General features: G+C 39.6%; 1 protein-coding gene across 7 annotated transcripts in view; it reads right to left on the bottom strand.

Moving 5' to 3' along the window:
• Positions 1-861: 861 nt before the first annotated feature.
• The window catches only part of MTUS1 (microtubule associated scaffold protein 1), a 215,152-nt gene continuing 198,595 nt past the window's right edge, over positions 862-17,418 (bottom strand). For all 7 annotated transcript variants that reach the window (XM_034772661.1, XM_034772666.1, XM_034772663.1 and 4 more), the window contains 3 exons: positions 9,995-10,111; positions 8,110-8,207; positions 862-3,281 (listed from right to left, as the gene is read on the bottom strand). In XM_034772661.1, coding sequence (XP_034628552.1) covers positions 3,065-3,281; positions 8,110-8,207; positions 9,995-10,111 — 432 coding nt within the window. In that variant the 3' untranslated portion in view covers positions 862-3,064. The remainder of the gene's footprint in view (positions 3,282-8,109; positions 8,208-9,994; positions 10,112-17,418) is intronic.

The following is a 17,418-nucleotide window of genomic DNA, read 5'->3' as shown; positions in this document are numbered from 1 at the left end:
TTCAGTTTAAGAAATAGTTTAATTGTTCTCTAGGATCTAATCACACCAACCCACAAGCTTTACAATTAGCTCAAGTCAAGGTTGGGGTTATCTTTCTAAATGTCAACTAAAATCTCCATTCCGCTTCCCTCTCCACGTCAAGAATTCCCTCACATGAACCATGGTGCATTCTGAAGCCACTTGCTAGAATGACCAGAGATAGCAAAGTCTTTGGAGGCTATTAACCTGTTATCCAAGGAGTTTGAGAAAAGTCATGAAATGAAGCTGATTGCTACACTTTAAATACCCCTGCTCTTGAGAAAGTAAAATAGATCAATGTCTGAATAAGTTATTAAAAGTAAATGTTTTGGTAAGGCTAGAAGGGCTCCTTAAACACACAATGGCTATAATTGGAAGTCAACATTTGCCCATACACAGTATTTAAAGACATCACTAACCCTTTGAATGTAACTACTTCCAGCTGAGCTAGAAAAATAGGGACTTAATGTGGTTCTTAACTCTTTTTCAAGCATTATTGGCTAAGTTCTTCATGGATAATTACATAACCTGGCTATTTTTAGATGTGCATCTTAGTGTACATATGTTCAACCTGAAACTGAGTAATCAGGATTCTCCTAGATCCAATCATCATCTACAGACTACACAAGCAAAACTCAGTTTGCTATCCTGAGTTCTGTCTGTAATGGTGCAGGTTTGGGGTAAAAAAATTAATAAGTTATCTGAACACTGATGAAAGCTCTTCTACGCATGAAGGAACAAACCATTCTAAAGTTTCAATATTTCAACTGTTATTAGACTACTTAGACCCTGGAAAACTTTCCTTCTTAATTTCAAGTTTTTTAGATTTACAGAAGCAGAAAGTCAAACCAGTAAAAAAAAAAATTTATTTTTAAACACATCTCAAATACACATGATCCAATTTCCTTAACCTTATCAAAGCAAAGAATGCTCTAAGAAATACTTTTAAGCCAAGTTTCAGCCCACAGCAGATTTTTACAGTTAAGTTATAAATCCGTGGAAAACAGTATTTATAAGTGCTGACACCACTTGAACTACAGTGGCATGTACAGTGCCTTAAATGGGATAAAAAGAGGCAAATTAAGTAAAATGTTCCATAGAGGAGTCAGACTTCACTTTTACATTGCGTAGATTAAATTTAATTACAAACTTGAATATATTACAATTTCATAGTTACAGAATGAGCACTGCTACAACTTTGTTTGTACACCCATACACTTTCTGAAGTGCCAGCATTTTCATATCCTAGATGAAATGTTTGGTTTGAAGTGTTTTTAAAGTTTAGTTTCCCTACTCCTCCTCTCTGCCCCTCCCATCCACTGGACTCCCTTTCCCAATCTGCTGGAAAAATACAATGAAGCACAATATTTACCATATTGCTAACACTGTTGACAAGGTAACAGTAGAATATTCCTGGTTTAAAAACAACCCCCAATCAGAAGCATAGAGAATATTCTGTAACCATAACTAGAAATTGAAACTGTACTCACAAAACAGGATGCATGGGATCTTTAAAAGAAGTGCGGACCAAAACAGTAACAAGACCAGAGACACACTGTGACTACCTTAATTTGAAACAGTGTAAAACGTTACATCCATCTTCAGCAACATAGACATTTTTGTTTTAACTCAAGGGTAAACTTCTGCCAAGTGAAATTTGGAAACTTTGGAGAGATGAACCACATGTTCTTCTCCCCACCCCTCCATACAGTTATCTTGGCAACACTGCTGAAAGTTAAAATAAGGGCACAACATTTAAAAAACAAAACTTTGTCAAAATCAGAGAAACGGTATTGGTTGCTTGTAAGACTCTCTTTTACGAATCTTGCTAATTTCTCATTCCCCTTTCGAAGAATGTTTTGTCATCCTACTTATTTTTCCCTTTTTGGCTTTCAAATCCTGTATCTTCGATTAGATCAGGACCCTCCTCTTCTCTACAGGTCCTTGGCAATTACCAGGCTTTTCTTAGGAAGTAATAGTTGCTTGTCTGGGAGTTTGTTTTCAGCAGACAAGGGGATTGGGTCAGGTTGCATGTCTGCAGTATGGGGGTTTATGCTAAATCTAGTCATTTTAATGTTTTGACCTCTGACTACAGTAGAATTAAGGGAGTTGCAGAGATTGTCAATTTCAATATTCCAGAATTATCACCTTGCTTCCCCACTTCCATTTTAGCAAAAAGTGTTCTAAACTTGACTGTATCCTGAAAAAATGCAATGCTACCATCTTATTAGACTGTGATATGGCTACAAGTGCTGCATATGAATGGGAAAGCTAAAAATTCATAGACTGTATGGCTACAGTTTCAACTCTGATGATCAGACTGAATTTTTTAGAAAAAAAATCACTCAATTGCAGTATAAAAGTAGGTAGAGACACTGATAAGTCAATAGATAAAACATTTCCTGCCATCCTCTTACTAAACGGAAGCAGAAAGATGAGGTGGAAACTAGCCTATAATACAAGTGGCAGTTTCTCCTCACCCGCAGTTAAGGGTAACCTTTGATAAAACATGCATATTGACAACATTATTAATGAAGTACATGTCAATGTATATTCTTTAGCTTTTGTCCTTTATTACATACATGGCAAAGAAGGCAGCATCTCGCGCTCACACACACACACACACACACACACACACACACACAGTGTGTTACATCCACTTCATTCACACCACACATCCACAGTCTCAAAAAGGTATCTGTGATAAGGAACACATTATAGAGGTTGTGGTCTTTATCTATAGCCCCTGAGCTTTTTTCTTAGAGTTAGGTGAAAAAGGCAATGAACAAGACTTCCCTTGCTCTGTAAGTGCTTTGTGCAACAATGTCTACAGTCATTATTGAAGTCTTTTTTGGAGGAGAAATATAAAGTCTTACTCCCATATTTTCAGTATCTTAGAACAATTTTCCACACCAATAATTCCAGTTATATTTCAGTCATCACACTCAGCTAATATAGCTCTTGCTCCCGTGACTGGAGTAAGGATCCATTCTGCAGATCACAAGTGAAATGCTTTTATGTGGTCTCTCCCTCATTTCAAAAGATGTCATCTGGGTGCTACTGTAGGAGCAGAGAAGGTGCCAGAATTCCTTGGTGACTGAGAAGGCATCAGTGGAGAACTAGGTGACACTTTCTTAGGGCTGCACAAGTCCCCATTTTGTAGCTTCCATAGAAGTTCTTCGTTTTCCATTGATAAACGTTTATTTACTTTTGATTCTTTCTCTAGAGACTCCTGTAAAACTGCCTGCTCTGTGGAAAGTTGTCTGAAAAAATAATTGTATGTAAGTGAACATGAATCCATTTGAAAGTTAGAGCATCTTACATAATTTTAAAAGAATTTAAAAAGCTATAACATAAATCCCTGTCCAGATATATTCATTCCTTATCAGGATTTAGTGCATTTGTTCTCGTGGAGAATATTCCCAAGAAGTAACAGCTGGGTTCTACAGGATTGCCCTCCCTGCGTTGTGAGCTGGAGCTATAACTTGAGTTTTGCCCCAACTTGACTCCCATCCACACACAATTCTCTAGCTTGAATTAAGTGGTATTTTAACCTCAAGTTGTTGGGCTTTGAAGGAAGTGGGTGTTGAAGCTGGAGTGCTGTTGAAGCTAGAGCTAGTAATGCAGTGGAGATGCAATAGCTCCAGGAACCACAGCTGATTAACTCCAAATACACTCACACTGCTATTCAAGCCACTGTGCAGCTCGAATGCAGGGCTGGCCTTACCATGAGGCAAACTGAGGCGGCCGCCTCAGGTGCCAGACTGTTGGGGGCGCTACTAGGACCCCGAGTGTAGAAAATTGTGTCTGCTGTTGGTGCATATGTATTCTCTCTGCTCTAGATGCACAGAGATGGTGGAGTGCTGTGCTGGAGGAAGGAGGGCACGAGAGACATAACAGGCAGGCAGGAGAAAAGGTGAGAGGGAATAACAGAAAGCAGCAGGAGCTGCAGGGAGAGAGAGGAGGAGGAGGAGCCTCTTATGTACCTCTCTAGCACCCCCAGGAGCCTGGACTGATTAACACCAACTTCTCAGGGAGCTTTCTGTTTCCTGCTGCTTCCCTGAACCCACTTGAGGAGAACAGGCAGTCAACTGAAGTAGTAGGAGCCAGTTAGGCCCTTAAGGTGTTGATATCTTTCCTCACTCAGGCCCTGCTACCAGCCTGCTTATTTGTCCCCTTCAACTGAGTGTTGAGAGCCACTATAGCTGGCACAGAACAGCAGTTATGAGTGAAAGAAGAAACGCCTCTCTGGGGCAGCATTCAGAAAAAGCAAGCAAGCAAAGGAAGCTTTTCTAGCTAAGCAAGAAGGAGCTCTCCTGAGATACATAGACACAAATGTTCACGGTGAGTGTTCCAGCCCCAGTGAGAATGAGAGTAGTGAGATGCCGCCTGACCTTCCAATTAGTCAGAGTGCAGTGACCTAGCAGCTACTGCAGCATCCATATCTCCATTTCAAATGGATATAACCTCTGATCTACACTTTTCTTCAGGAATGTGCATGAAGAGTGTGGTGGAGGTGTAAGAAACAGCTGCTGTTGAGTTTAGTTCCTTAAGTCTAGATGATCCAGGACTGTGAACCCACTTGAGCAGTAGTCTGAGGGACTTCCTTGTACTGCATGGGCCACAGCAAGTGAAAAACTTAATGTTCCCCAAAGACAATGAAAACAGAAGTTTCCATCCAACACATTACTGGCGTGAAATCCCAATGGTGACAAAGTGGAGAGGCCCTGGCTTATGTGCTCAAAAACCCAGAATACTGCATACTGTTTTTGTTGCAAACTCTTCCAGTCTAATGTTCCAGCCACACTGGGTTCTACAGGAACAAAGGACTGGAAAAATCTGGCTAGAAATCTGGCATGCCATGAGAAGGCAGCAAATCACCAGAGAGCATTCCATAGGTGGAAAGAGCTTGAGATGAGACTAAGATTAAAGGCCACCATAGATGATCAGCATCAAGAGAAGATTGCATCAGAGTCTCTTTACTGTGAGAATGCTTGCTATCCAAAACCTAGCACTGTGTGGCACTTCAGATCAGCTGTATGTGCCGAACAATGGAAACGTCCTTAAAATTGTGGCGCTGATGGTGGAGTTTGATGCTGTACTCCAGGAGCATCTAAGAAGAGTCACCACCCAAGAAATGTACATACACCACTACCTTGGAAAAACAATTCAAAATGAGATCATACAGTTACTGGCAACAAAAGTCAAACAGAAGATTGTGGCAGATCTGAAGTCAGCAAGATATTACTCTGTTATTCTGGACTGCACACCTGACATCAGCCATATGGAACAAATGACTTTAATGGTGCGTTTTGTAACAACAGAACCTAGTGAAAATGTCCCTGCAATGGTGACTGTCGAGAGCATTTTCTAGAATTTGTTGACATTGATGATACTACAGGAGCTGGTATGGTAAATGTGCTTCTTAAAAAGCTGGAAGATACAGGAATTGCGACAGCTGGCATGAGAAGTCAGGGCTACGATAATGGTGCCAACATGAGAGGAAAGAACAGAGGAGTGCAGACACGGATCCGAGAGTTAAACCCTCAAGCTTTTTTTGTCCCATGCAGTTCTCATTTATTGATCTTGGTGGTCAGTGATGCAGCATCAGCTTCTAGTGAGGCTGTTGAATTTTTTAATGTAATTCAAAGCATCTATGTATTTTTCTCTGCATCAGCTCATCGATGGCAAATTTTGAAGCAACATCTGGGAACATCCTCTCTGACACTGAAACCACTGAGTTCCACATGATGGGAAAGTCGAGTGGAGGAGATAAAGCCTATCAAACACCATATTGGGAAGACAGATGATGCCATAGTTGTCATAGTATTATCCTCCATAATGGCAGGAACTGCTCATGGGAGAACAGTGGCAGAGGAAAATGGAATCACCAGAAACATACATAACTTCAAATTTCTGTGTGGCTTAGTGTTGTGGCATGACACACTGTTTGAAATAAATGTAAGCAAGGGACTCCAAGGTGTTGACCTTGATATATCTGGAGCGACTGAACAACTGGACAAAGCAAAGTCATACCTACAGTCTTACCGGTCAAATGAGGGATTTCAAAACATTCTGAAGAGTGCACAGAAGTTGGCAGAGGAACTTCACACTGAAGCTATTTTCCCACCCATTCAAGAATACAAGAGTCACTGAAGAAGACAACATTTTGATTACGAGGCACAGGATAATCCCATAAGAGACCCCAAACAACAATTCAAAGTTGAATTCTTTAAGCAGGTGCTAGATTATGCAATACAGTCAATTGAAGAACGTTTCATGCAGCTCAAGGAACACAGCAGTATATTGGGATGTATGATATTCCAAAACTCCTCACTATACCTGAAGAAGACCTACACCAGCAATGCAGGGCACTAGAGGCAGTGTTGACACATGACACGTGCGATATTGATGCGAGTGATTTAGGTGATGAGCTGAAAGCCCTTTCAAGATACATTTCAGCAGGATCAACTCCAAAGGCTATTCTGGAATTTATGTGCACAAATAAGATGACCTCGCTCTTTCCAAATGCTTTTGTTGCTCCACGCATACTTCTAACACTTCCTGTAACAGTTGCCAGTGGAGAACGCAGCTTCTCCAAGCTGAAGTTAATAAAAACACATCTACGCTCCACAATGACACAGGAGAGGCTGGTCGGCCTTGCAACCATCTCAATAGAGCATGAACTGGGCCAGACTGTGGACCTTCAGGAAACAGTTTAAATCTTTGCGACCAAGAAGGCACGGAAAGTACCACTTTGGCATTTTTATCTGTTTGAATAATCAATGTTTACTATGCAGACAAGAAAAGTTAACTTTCAAACTCCTGAACAGCAAATGTAAGTATTACTTAAAATTTCTGAACAAGGCATTTTAAGTTGTTAGTTCTTCTTTATTGGGGTAGGTAGCAGAACAGTACCATGAGAGGAGAAGAACAGGAAGAAGGCAGAATTGAGACCTTTCAAAGTTTTGGCGCAAGCAAGGGAGTATGGGGGCATTATTTGAGCTCCCCACCTCAGGTGCCAAACTGTTGTGGGCCGGCCCTGCTCAAATGTTTCACAGTGTGATCACTCACTTGAGCTAGGCTAGCTCTAGTGAAGTAGCTCAAATGTACTAACTTGAGCTAACTGTTGCAGTGAAGACAAGGCCTAAGCTGGCAGCTTGTGCAGAAGACAGAACAATGTCAGATGTAACAGGCATGTGCCCTGGTCAGGAAAAAAAAATCCTGCATAAAAGCAGCCACGTATTCTTGCCTGCATTACTGCATGAGCCAGTCATTCTACAAAATTCTGGGTAGTTTAAGAGCCTTTTAAAATTCAACTCTTATTAATGAAGGCAGCTGAAGAGTGTTTTCACATCTTCCCTGTTAGGAGTCATGTCATAGCTCTGTCTCCTTGCAGTGCAAGACCGGCAGAATTTGTCTGAACTTCCTATTTTCCTTTACTGTATGCTTGACAGTGGTTTGCCCATTCATTTCTTGCAACATATGCAGAATTAGGAGACCAGATTAACAAAGTCAAACCCCATCTGTGGATTGGATGTAGTCTGTATATCTAGAACCAGGTGGCTTAGCACACACTGCCCCTCTGATTAAACAAACTGTTTAAAACTACTCTTAACTATTTATTTTCAACATTTTAATATAAACCCCCAAGCAGTTTTTATAAAATCAGCAGCACTTCACTCCGGGAAAAAAGAGAATCTAGCAACAAATTGTAAGAGATGGTGCTCCTGAGTAGCCTTTACTTCCCTGGTAACTATGTTAATGAGCATTCAAGACAGTAATGTGGGCTGTAATTTCCAGGGGAACAGAGCTAGCTGATGTTAAGAACAGTCATGATTTTGTACACTGCCACCAGTTATTTCAAGGAGCCTCCACCCCCACACAATACCCATTCCTACTTAGGCGGGATTTCGGATTTGCACACAGAGAGGATGGAAAAATGAGTACCATGCTTCCATATTCCAGGCATGATATCTTACAGTGGTAAGGGCTTTTTAAAAATCTACAAGATGCTGATTATTCATTTACAGAATAAAATTTATGCTTTCACAAGTTAATAAAAATGCCTGCATTTCATGGATTGTTTACCTTGAAAGTTGCATGTGTTTGTCCATCCGAGCTTTTAGTTCTTCATTTTCCTGCTGAAACTTCTTCATTTTATCCATTAAGACTGTGTTCTTTTCCACCTTTAACAAATGAAAACATTGTTGGGGTTTGTATGTGGGTGTTCATTTTTTTAAAAAAATACAGAATAATTGCATTGGCAAGTATCCATTCTATGCATTACTTACCTGAAATTGAGTTTGTTTTACCAAGTACAAGTTAGATTATTTTAAGATACATAGAATGATCTTGAAGAAATGTAAAAGTGACGTGAAAATGATTTATTGCTCATCTTTAGTAGGCAAGTTTACTTTTTGCTTCTTTTAGAGTTAGCATTTTGCCACTTTTGCTTGATTAGCTGCCCACTAAAAGCTGAATCTGCTACTTGAATTTCTGGGCTGGTGGCAGCAGTTCTCTTCACATATAGCATAACACATGGCTGAGACACTAGATCACCATGCAATATATAGTCTAAGAATAACTTGATGAAAGGTGACAATTCAAAAATATCTTCTCCATGTATAACCAGCGCTCCCTCAACCTTCACTACCACCCACAAAATCTATTCTGTATTTGCAGAAGTGATCTGATCCCCATTTTAAAAAGCCACTCTCCTGCATTTCCCAATTAGTATCACAGGGAAAAAAAGCTGCTTTTAAAAACCAAACAACTTTCAAATGAGTTAACATTCAGTGGGTTTCCAAGTCAACATCTTTAGTCAGAAGAGACCCTGTGGGCACCAAACCTTTAGAGCCCATGATTACTCTGAAGAGTCTAGGATTTTATAACTACTTGTAAATCATCACTGGTATATGGCAATAGTTGGCTCCCAGACAAAATGTAATCGCTGACTGAGACCTTGGTCCCTGTTATTTAAGCCTCTCTTCTCTGCATTAAATGACAAGATTTCCATGAAGATGATGGCTGAAGTGTTCCGGTAGTGCTCAAATGCACCAACCAGGATCAAGGCCTCCATCATGCTAGATGCTGTTCAAACATTATAGGAATTCCTGCCCCCACTGTAATACAACAAAAATAGGAGGGGGTTCCAAGAAGTGGTAATTTAAACAGGCCGTAGTATTCAATACATCGGATCGACATAGACTTTATATGGAAAGTAAATACTTAATTTACTCGCTGTCAACATATTCAGATGACTATTTTTCTGTACCATTAAGTGGGTTACTTCCTTTTTTGTTTCAATAAACTCAGTTATGTGACCGTTAACATTTTTTGCCTAAGGGGCATTGTGACACAATGCAAGCCAGGACTACGTAAGCTTCCCCACAAGGTTCTGCCATGCAATCAGAATCTCATATATAGCAGATTTGTAGTTCTGATGGGCAAGTGCTATGAAATTTAACCTGATATTTGTCAAGAGTGGGGATTGTATATTGTGGACAGTAACTAACTAGTACAGATTATTTTTAACAACCCAAAACAAAATTGAACAGAAGTCTACAGGTTAAAAAGTTAATTATGCCACCTGGGGATTTCCCACTTGAGTCAAAAGAGAATACCAAATAGCTAGCATTTTACAGAGAGCCCCTGGAAAGTTATCATTTACAGGATTTACAAGTTAAATTGCATGGAAAGAAGAAATGTGGTTCAGAAAATTGGCTGACATTTGATTTGTTCCCCTCTGTTCCACTGTTTGTTTCTCTTATTGTATCATTCAGGAAACATCTCTCCCCAGATTGCAGGCCAGCACAGGTAAAATTGTACCTGTGACATTAACATGTACCTTGTGCTCCTTTGCAAATTTTTGTTTGCTTTTCATGTATACTATATTAGCTTAATGTTTAAGCTTGATCAGCATGAATTCACTCAAAATCTGATAACTTAGAGAACAGTCCCCACAGAAGCTCACCAGTTTTTCTGTCTTCATCAGCTTTATATCTTGCTGACGTAGTTTCTCATTCTTGATCTCCACCACTGCTTTCAAACTTTCCAGTTCCTGTTCCAGATACATGATCTGAGGGTTTTTCTGAAAGGATTTCCAGAAAAGTTTGCTTATTTCTCAGAACTTCAAACAATCTAAATAGCATTTAAAAATATATATAGTAAACACTTGTAAATTAGGTGTTTAATAAATTTATGAAATCAAGTGGGACATGGTTTTGAGTCAGAAGGAAAAACTAAGATTTTTCCCCCCCACTCCTGAATATTTATTCTCCCCTCCCTTAATTTCATTTGTCCCTCAGTACAAAGATCTAAAGATCCCCTTTGAAAATGTAATTTAAGAAACCTCTATAAAAAGGTTAACATGTAGAACCCTGTTCAAAAGAAATAGGATGACTGGCCAAACATATAAACATTTGCTTTTGTATAAATGATAAAAACCCTTGTGGATCAAATTGATACATTATTGTTGGCATAGTAAAACTTATTCATTTTACAGTAGTCCCGAGGCTCCCTAATAGTTAAGGCTGCTAAGAATTCCAGAAACCTCCTATTTCCTCATAGTCATAACTAAGCCCAAGAGAAGGTTAATTAAAATATATATATTTATATGTACACATGCATGCACACAGAGTCACTCAGATATTTTGTTTGTACCCTCCTTGGAGAACTCAAACAACCTTTCTTGCACATGAGTAACTCAAAAGCTGAACTTCAAACCTTTGAATTTTACATGTAGTTAATCCTCACAGTTTCCAGTTTGAAAGTAGCACTTTATAATTCCGCTATGCAGCTTTCATACTACTTTTGGCTACATAACATACAGTTGCATAGTATTAATCTATGCTAACATTGTCTTTGCCCCACGGTATGACTTGTATCTGCTATAGCAGGCTTAATATTTACTGGTTAGTAAGTGATGTGCATCTGTAAGGGGTTATTTTTAGGGCTGTCAAGTGATTAAAAACTTAATCGCACTGTTAATAATAAAATACCATTTATTTAAATATTTTTGGATGTTTTCTACATTTTCAAATATATTATTTCTATTACAACACAATACAAAGTGTACAGTGCTCACTTTATATTTATTTTTGATTACAAGTATTTGCACTATAAAAAACAAAATAAATATATTAAGTGAATGGAAAAATACTAAGTACTGTAGTGCAATCTCTATCATGAAAGGTGAACTTACAAATGTAGAAGTAAGCACTAAAAAACTGCATTCAAAAATAAAACAATTAAAATTTTAGCGCCTGCAAGTCCATTCAGTACTACTTCTTGTTCAGCCAATCGCTCAGACAAACAAGCTTGTTTACATTTGCAGGAGATAATGCTGTCCGCTTCTTGTTTAGAATGTCACCTGAAAGTGAGAACAGGCATTTTCAAGGCTCTGTTATAGCAGGCGTTGCAAGATATTTATGTGTCAGATGCACCAAAGATTCATATGTCCCTTCATGCTTCAACCACCATTCCAGAGGACATGCATCCATGCTGATGATGGGTTCTGCTTGATAACAATCCAAAACAGTGAGGACAGACATGTTCATTTTCATTATTTGAGTCAGATGCCACCAGCAGAAGTCTGATCTCTTTTTTGGTGGTTCAGGTTCTGTATTTTCTGTATCAGAGTGTTGCTCTTAAGACTTCTGAAAGCATGCTCCACACCTCATCCCTCAGATTTTGGAAGGCACTTCAGATTCTTAAACCTTGGGTCCAGTCCTGTAGCTATCTTTAGAAATCTCACATTGGTACCTTCTTTGTGTTTTGTCAAATCTGCAGTGAAAGTGTTCTTAAAATGAACATGTGCTGGGTCATCATCCGAGACTGCTATAACATGAAATATATGGCAGAATGCGGGTAAAACAGAGATGGGGACTGTCAGGGTCCCCCCCACTCTGAACTCTGGGTTACCTGCATGAAAGACCCCTTAAGCTTATATTCTATCAGCTTAGGTTAAAACTTCCCCAAGGCACAAATTCCTTTCCTTATGCTTGAATGGTATTGCTGCCATCACCAAGTGATTTACACAAAAATTTGGGGAAGGGCTACTTGGAATCCCTATCCCACACAAAATATCCCCCCAAACCCTTTCACCCTCTTTCCTAGGGAGGCTTGAGAAAAATATACCAGCCAATTGCCTTAGCAATGTGAGTACAGACCAGACCCTTTGTCTTCAGGGCACTGAAAATCAATCAGGTTCTTAAAAGAAGAACTTTATTTATAAAGAAAAAAAAAATAAAAATCACACCGGTAAAATCAGGATGGAAGGTAACTTTACAGGGTAATAAAAAGATTTAAAGCACAGAGGATTCCCCTCTGGACTCCGCTTCACAGTTACAAAAATAGGAATAAAACTACCTCGTAGCATAGGAAAATTCACAAGTTAAAACAAAAGATAACCTAATGCATGTCCTTGCCCTACTTACAATTTCTGTGGTTTTAGATGGATTATTCCAGGTATATTTTCAGGAGATATTGTACCTGGTTGGCTTCTCCATCCGTCGGGAGAGGGAACAACAAAAGAATAGCAACAAATCCTCCCTCCCTCCCTCCCTCCCCCCCCATTAGAAAATATCTTCTTTCCCCATTGGTCCTTCAGGTCAGGTGTCAACTATGTTATTTGAACTGCTTCACCCCTTACAGGTAAAGTAATCCAATACAGCTGCCAAGAAGGGATTTTATGCTACTACATACATAAAGGTTGCTACCCTTCCCCCTATATTTATAACAGGGACATACAATTCTCCCCCAAGGAGTTCAGTCACAAATTTAATTAATGCATTCCTTTTTTAACGAGCGTCATCAGCATGGAAGCATGTCCTCTGGAACGGTGGCCGAAACATAAAGGGGCATACAAATATTTAGCATATCTGGCATGTAAATACCTTGCAAAGCTGGCTACAAAAGTGCCATGCAAATGCCTGTTCTCACTTTTTGGTAACATTTTAAGTAAGAAGGCAGCATTATCTTGTGTAAATGTAAACAAACTTGTTTCTCTTAGCGATTGGCTGAACAAGAAGTAGGACAGTGGACTTGTAGGCTCTGAAGTTTTAAATTGTTTTGTTTTTGAGAGCAGTTATGTAACAAAAAAAAATCTACATTTGTAAATTGCACTTTCACAACAAAGATTGCACTACAGTACTTGTATGAGGTGAATTGAAATATACACTGATTTCAATTACAACACAGAAATACAATATATATGAAAATGTAGAAAAACATCCAAAATATTTAACTAATTTCAATTGGTATTCTATTGTTTAACAGTGCGGTTAAAATTGATTAATTTTTTTTTACCTAATCACTTTAGTTAACTGAGATTAATCCACAGCCCTAGTTATTTTGTAAAGTTAACCTCTACCGGACCTCTTTTTCCATGATAAAAGTGTTTCTGCTTTGCAACTGAAGTCACAGGCAATAAGAAGAAAAAGACCTATTAAATCCAAGTCAGTATGTAGGTAAAAACTGGAACAAGAAGAGAAAGAAGCCAACACCATTGAAATGATACATCTATTTCTTTAAAGATAAAATTAATTCTGCTACTGGAATGGAAGTTATTTGTGTGTATTTGGCACAAACAATGGTGTATTGAATTGAGTTGTATCTCCATTATCACGTCAAAGAGAAAAGGACTCTCCTCTCTCTCCCTCCTACCCCCAGATGACATGCACCTTTGTGGGATACAGCCCATACAGACAGGCAGGTTGAAACTTGAGGTGACAGCCTTATAGACTAAAAATGGAGGGCTTTGGTAAATTCAAGGTCTTCAGGTGACAACCAGTACATATTGCAATTAAGGTGAGAGCCTAACTAGCCATCATATGTTTGAGTGACTGGTGCAGCTGTGTTTAATGTCTGCTTAATTTGTGGTTCTTTCTATTTGGACCCATGGACAAAAAGTAAGCAAGAGAATTTGGACTCTGATCTCAGAGATGACCAAGTAAGGAATGAAATAATGTGTACTCAAAGGACAAAAGGCATAGTGATCCCTTCCCTAAATACTGCTGCGAGATAGGGAGACAAATGACAAAAAAGGTGTCAGTAAGTTTTACTGTTTTTTTTTTTTTTTTTTTGAAGGGAGAACCAGAAGTCTGGGTATAAAACTTAAGTTATTAAACCACATGTGTCAAACAAGTTTTCTCCTCCTCTCCCCCTCCAAAAGCAGATTTATAAAGTTAAATGAAAATAATAGTTACAAATATGCCACAGAAGAAAACTGCTTTGGCCAATTAATCCTTCCCACTATAAAATATAAAGCGGGGAAGTCTCAAGCCCATGGTTCACCTCATGAATTACTGCCACTCTCCCCTATTCAGGGTACACTGCTCTACAGCCAAAATGCTTCTGAAATAAATGTAGTCAAACTTTACTAATTCTGGGTCACTGAGAATGAAAATGATGCTTAAAATTGTTGATTGGCTCTAGTTTTCAAGATATGCTATTGGGTCAGTATATACGACCCTTGACTTGGGAATGGCGGAGGATAAGTGAGTTATAAAGGGAAGGGATCTCAATTTAAACCAGAAATGACTAAAATACATCTTTGACTGGATCTATGAATAAATCTATGACTGGGTTTGGACAGTACTTGCTTTTTAGGCCAAACAATGAATGATGCAATCTGAAGCTGGTATTGCGTCATACATGATATGAATTGCATCATGTTATTCCTAGAAGTCATGGATGATGCAATCATAACAAAGCTTACATCACTCTGCTGAACAAATTGCCCTATGTCAGCTCTAGAAAGCATACAGTGTCGTGCTCTCTTATTTGTCAGTGTTTGATTTTGCAAAGGGACACATTTCTGTTTCGCCAAAGTGAGCAGAGATGCCTCGTGCTTGTGTGAAAAGTGCAGATAACTTCTGCTATGTTTGTGGTGAAGTGATTTTTGCATCACAAAAGCGCAGTATAACCACTATGGTTAAGAAAGCCTATCCCCTTTATTTTGGCTGCAAAATTGGAGATCAGGAGAAGAGGTGGGCCGCACACATATGCTGCAACACTTGTGCAACAAATCTTCGCCAGTGGTTGGACAGGAAAAGGAAATCTATGCCTTTTGCAGTGCCAATGATTTGGAGAGCGCCAACAGATCAGACCAGCAATTGTTACTTCTGCATGGTGCCTCCAGTTGGGAAAGGTGTGTCAAAAAAGAAAAAGTGGACTGTGCATTATCCAAACATTCCATCAGCTATATGCCCAGTACCCCACGGAGAAGGACTGCCGGTTCCTGATGCACCCGAATCATTCTCACTTGAGTCAGACGAGGAAGAGGATGAAACTTCTGGTCCTGAACCATCAATGTCCCAGGACCCACATTTTCTCCCATCCTCCTCCTCTGAACTACACCGCATAACACGAGGTGAACTGAATGACCTTGTCAGGGATTTGGAACTACCCAAGAGTAAAGCAGAGCTGTTGGGCTCCAGACTACAGCAGTGGAATCTCCTGGCAGGTGATGTTAGCGTTTCCATGTTCCGTGACCGTCAAAAGGATCTTGTTCCATTCTTCTTCATGGAAAGTGATCTTGTAGCCTGCAACAACATCGATGGTGTGATGGCAGCCCTCAACATCGTTCACGATCCAGATGAGTGGAGACTGTTCATTGATTCATCGAAGATGAGTCTTAAAGCTGTTTTACTGCATAATGGCAATGTTTTGCCATCAATTCCAGTTGGTCATGCAGTCCATATGAAGGAAACCTATGACAACATGAAACAACTTTTGAGGTGCATAAACAATGACCAACATCAGTGGCAGCTTTGTAGCGATTTGAAGGTTGTTGCTCTCTTGCTTGGTCTGCAGACTGGATACACAAAGTACTGCTGTTTTCTCTGTGAATGGGATAGTCGTGCAAGAGATTCCCACTACATCAAAGAAGATTGGCCACTCCGACAGTCATTGGAGCCTGGGAGGAAAAAAGTGTTCAGCATCCACCACTTGTTGAATCAAGGAAGATTTTGTTACCACCCTTACACATCAAGCTGGGTCTGATGAAGATCTTTGTCAAGGCCATTGACAAAACACCAGCAGCTTTCAAGCACCTCTGTGGAAAATTTCCAAGGTTAAGTGAAGCTAAGATAAAGGAAGGTGTCTTTGTTGGTCCTCAGATTTGTGAACTTCTTCGAGATGATGCATTTGACCATGCACTGCGTGGCAAGGAAAAGATGGCATGGAAAGCCTTCCAGTTAGTGGTAATAAATTTTCTTGGAAACAACAAGGCAGACAACTACAGGTTGTTGGTGGAAAACCTCCTCAAGGCATACAGAAGCCTTGATTGCAACATGTCAGTAAAGATACATTTTTTGCCCTCTCATCTAGATTTTTTTCCACCGAACTGCGGAGCAGTGAGCAACGTGCACGGCAAGTGATTTCACTAGGACATTGCGACAATGGAGAAATGCTATCAGGGCAAATGGAGCCCATCAATGCTTGCAGACTATTGCTGGACAGTGACAAGAGATGCTCCATTTAATGAATACAAGCGACAAGCCAAGAAGTGCCGAGTAGACACTGAATAGGACTAAACTATGTAAATAATAGTTTTTTGCCTTTTGTTTCATAATAAATTTTATTTATACAACCCTTTTGTTGATTTTTAAAGTGTTACATAAACAGGACAGGTGAAATATTATCATGTAAAGCAACCATAAACACATGTAAAGACCTAGGTTTACAATTTATGATTAAAACTCTACTAGCTACACAATATACATAGCCATAAAATGTAAAAACTTAAATATCTTAGAAACAGTAGCCAATCAGTTGTTTTAATTGTCATATTTGAATTCAGCACATCAAAATACATAATAAATAGCACATTTTATCTCTGAAGCAGACGACTTCTCAAAAATTGTAGACCAATGCTATCAGGCTGGGAGAAGCATTTCCAGCTGCATAAAAGACATTGAGCCTACTGCCCCTTCAAACTACTCTGTGCCTGAACATTTGTGGAAAAATATGGTCCCAAACCCAGAGTCCATCCATGCTGCCCTCTGGTCTGCATTACATCTCTCCCTCCCCAGCCACACAGCCCAGGAAATGTGCCGCGATTGGTTCCTCCCACTGCACTGGTAGGAGGCAGAGCAAGAGAGAGGGAAGGAAGGAAATAAATGCTGCTGTGAGTGACACTGATTTCCACTAGATAAAACCAACAGTATTTCTGCACTTCGCAAGAGAAAAATTCATAGAAAATCCTCCTCCCACTTACTGACACTGCAGGCCTCCAAAACCTTCCACAACACTGTTTGTCTCTATGATTTATGGGTCTTGCTAGGAGGTATGTTGCTTGGGCTTCACTCTCCTCAAACTGATTTCAAGTCTTCTCTCACCATCCTTTTCTAGTCCTGTCATCTCCTGAACAGTGTGTAAAGGGAGGGCAGCATC

Source organism: Trachemys scripta, chromosome 5 (genome assembly GCF_013100865.1).
Source record: "Trachemys scripta elegans isolate TJP31775 chromosome 5, CAS_Tse_1.0, whole genome shotgun sequence".
Taxonomy (NCBI): Eukaryota; Metazoa; Chordata; order Testudines; family Emydidae; genus Trachemys; species Trachemys scripta.
This window is presented reverse-complemented; position numbering and strand designations above follow the sequence as displayed.